Below are 3649 nucleotides of genomic sequence, written 5' to 3'. Positions count from 1 at the left end.
ACACTAAACAAAGTGCTAATTTTAATCCTAATTTTTCTATATAACTTAATATAGTGTTAGTATTATAAGTAGATTAAGAAGTAGAATTAATAACTCCTTAACCTAGGAGACATAACCTACTTATATAGGTCTTAAGGGCAAGACCTTTAAGAGGGGAGACCTAATATTATAACTTAACAAGTTATAAGTAATATTACCCTACTTAGTAGAGCAACTAATAGGCAGTAATAGTATTTATATAGAACTAACAGATAGGCGTAGACAGAATAACTTCTATAGACATAGAAGAACTATAGTATAAGTTATATAATAATAAGATTAGATAAGATCTATACATTAGAAATACAGAAGCTATATACTTAGTATATAGGCGCTATACAGAAAACATATAGGTACTATAGTCTAGATATATAGCCTTACTTGCTAACAAAAGGAACAAACTTATATATAAGATAGACTTAGACACACTTAAGGATAGACTCTTATAGCTCTTTAGTAATTAACTTCTTATAATATAATTTATTTAAATAACTTTTAGTATCTAACCTTAGTAATTTAATTAACAAGAGCTATATAAGCTACCTTTATAACTATTAACTACCTAACTAATCACTAAGTAATCAATAGACCAGTAAGCCTACACTACTATTAACTAAGTATTAACCCCAGCTTATTCCTAGCAGAAACCCTACTGTTAGATTACTAACTATAACATAATACTACTTAACTAGAAGGTAAAAAAGGCCTATAAGGCCTAGGGTATAAAGGAATAGGCATTTGCCTTATCTATAGTTAAGTAGTCTATACTAAAGAAGGTTAAAGACCTTAAAGATTAACTATATTTATTTAGCTAACTAGAATAAAATATTACTATATAACGCTAGCTCTTTAGAAAGGTTAAAAAAGGCTTTAAAGAGTAGGCCTTTAAGTTAGCTACTACTAAGCACTAAATATAGCTTCTCTAGGCCAAAGTTAATAATAGTACTACTAAAAAAAGGAAGGCTATTACCCTAGATCTAAACATAAAGTTTATAACTATTAAAGAGGTGTAGTAAGCCTAGGTTAAGGCTAGTAATACTAAAAGTAAGCTAGATAAATCTAGTGCATTAGAATTACCTAGTGAGGCTAAAAGTTGCATTATTGTGGCTTTAAGAGGTAGTTAATAGTTAATTAATAAAGTGGTGGTTGTTGTAATAGCATTATGATTCATGTGGTCGGAATAGGGGGGTAGTTAGTAAGTGGGTACTTTGACTTATTATGTTCATGTATTGATACCATATATTAAATGAATGTATCTGGTCGGCTATCCAAATGCTTATAAATCTTAAAAGAGTGACAGATGAATCAAAAACCGCACCCCCGTCCTGAAGCTTTCACCCCTGATCGTCGATGCCGGCCGTCACACAATCGACCAGCTTGCCTTGTTTGTGAGTGTGTGCTCTAGCACTCAACTCTGAAGGACCAGCATCCCTTCAGCGAGTGGCACTGGTGGGAGCTGAAGGCGCTAACCACGTTGCCGTCGCAGTTTCCGCCCGGGTAGCATCGAACTGTTCGGGCCAAGTTAGCCATGACTCCACAAGAGGATCATTGCGGGGAGTATTTACTCTTGCAAGCGGTGTTGTGCTCGAGAACCCTCATGCCGTGGTCGGTACTGTACAGCGGGTTGCAGGTGCCCCTGTTTACCTCGCGCGCCGGGCCTTCTTGGCTGGAGCAGTCGGATTTGCCGCTCTTCTTGATCTTGAAGTCGGCGGCAGAGGCGGTAGAGCCCATGATAGCGCAGCCCGTGATGACGGTGGTGAAGATGTTAAAGATGAGCATTTTGAAGAGGGGAGTTATTGGTGTCTTTAGGGGGCTGTTTGTTGAATGAGATGGTGAAGATGCGGATGCAGGCTGGTTGGAAAAGACAGATGGTCCTAAGAGGAAGACAGGCATATTTATATTCGACTGTAGGGTCCTTTCCTGGTATGTGTCCCAGCTCATCATCAACTGAGCAAGCACAATACACATCACTATGAGTCGAAAAACATGATCTGATAGTACTGGCTCCATGTGTCAAGATAGACAACTTTGGAATGTCTCGGTTCGGTTGGTGGATGTTGTCATTTTCGCAGAGCTGTGTCCTAGCCACTTAGCTACAGCTCGGCCAGTTGCAGAAGTGAGTAAACACATAAGCGCCGAGACGGCCCCGATTGGCTGTCTAGGGCAATCGAAGAAGATCCTACCTAGTTAACGATCAAACTAACACCCTCAACCTAGGTATCAACTCAGCCTATTCTCTTGTCGGGCGTATTTTGTCTCGCGATGTTCCACAAAAGGAAGAATTGGCAAACTAGCATCTATTGGGCGGCCCGGGTGATGATATTTCTGACCAGTGTTGCTCATGTGATTAGTTGTGTGAGAGACAAGTAGGGGCTCAGATGGATGTTTAGCGACGAGCGTTGGTCTACACAGTTTGCCTGCCTCATTGAGGCCTTAAATGGTGAATGTAATCAAAGCATGGCACAGAAGAATTTGAAATTGCCTTTAGCCATTCTGGACTCAGACAAGAGATGGGGAGAGATATGGACCGCCCGGTTATGGCAACATGGCTATTTCGGTGTGATACTCGTGAGCCACGCTGGTATCGCTGGCGCCACGGCTTCTTATCGCAGTCGTTCGTCCTTGTTTCACAGGAAGGAGCCTTATTTGTACGTTGATTGTTCCTATGTAACAGTGCTGATGTGAGACGACGGTTGTCCTCGACTATCCATCAATTCCATCCTAGGACGCTAGATTGTTGCACAACGTGAACTTGTCCAGCCAATATGATTTGGCGGACATATGGCTTCACCAAACGATTTGACAACCACATGCAAGACTGAAAAGCAGCCCAGCGATTTCAAAAACATTCAACATGCAGTTGATCACCGTTCCACTCTGGGATAAATGCTCTCTTTTCACCATTCTAGGACTAGAGCTGATCTTAAAGCAAGAGCCGAGACAGGACAAGTGCCCCTTGCAAGTTGATTGCAAGTCCCTTGCAAGCAGAGAGAGAAATCCCGTGGACAAAGTGTTAAAGCTGCTGCGCGTAGATTGGTTGTTTCTGTAGAAGATCTTCCTATGGGACGTCTGGGCCAGGAACAGCCAAGAGGCTAAGCGCATGCCGTCCCGCTGTGCCCTCTCCAAAACCCGACTACATACATTTGCCTAATCGGGAATGATGCAGCGGGGAATCAGTACGAGAAGACTCAAAAATATGGAGCAATGTACCTGATCAGATGTTCACTGTCTTTGTGATGCCAAGCAATATGGTCGCATTGGCCAGCGGATGTCGGCAGTCTCGTCTTGGCTGCACGCGCTGAGTAAGCACTACGCCGCGCTGGGGAAGCACACGGCATGCTCATGTCTCTAAACGTTGGACCTTCTTATTTCTTTCTATTTTCGACAATGACAGCGCTGACTTCACCATTCCACGAAGCTGATTTGTGCGGCTAGTCCTTTCAATCTTCGTAGTCTGGGTCCATACATCTGCTGTCGTATCGCCTCAATTAGTCGGGAAATGATTTTAGCTCCATAGTGTCTGGGCAGTCATTCATCAACTCTTCCGACATGTGTTATCCTTAACTTCTCCGATAGGATTGTTGGCCATTATTAAAATCTGTAAGTGAAA

The 3649-nt window shown here is 42.0% G+C and overlaps 1 protein-coding gene across 1 annotated transcript; it reads right to left on the bottom strand.

Annotated features, from left to right (window-relative positions):
* Window positions 1–1255: 1255 nt before the first annotated feature.
* On the bottom strand, window positions 1256–2106 carry LY79DRAFT_574297 (uncharacterized protein). The gene is made up of 2 exons (XM_060559573.1): window positions 1605–2106; window positions 1256–1547 (listed from the first exon to the last, which is right to left on the bottom strand). Exons 1-2 carry the CDS (start codon window positions 2047–2049, stop codon window positions 1441–1443), a joined length of 552 nt encoding a protein of 183 aa, XP_060406628.1. The 5' UTR covers window positions 2050–2106; the 3' UTR covers window positions 1256–1440.
* Window positions 2107–3649: the final 1543 nt, after the last annotated feature.

The sequence above is a fragment of the Colletotrichum navitas genome (genome assembly GCF_030913465.1).
Source record: "Colletotrichum navitas strain CBS 125086 chromosome Unknown LY79scaffold_355, whole genome shotgun sequence".
Classification (NCBI taxonomy): Eukaryota; Fungi; Ascomycota; class Sordariomycetes; order Glomerellales; family Glomerellaceae; genus Colletotrichum; species Colletotrichum navitas.
This window is presented reverse-complemented; position numbering and strand designations above follow the sequence as displayed.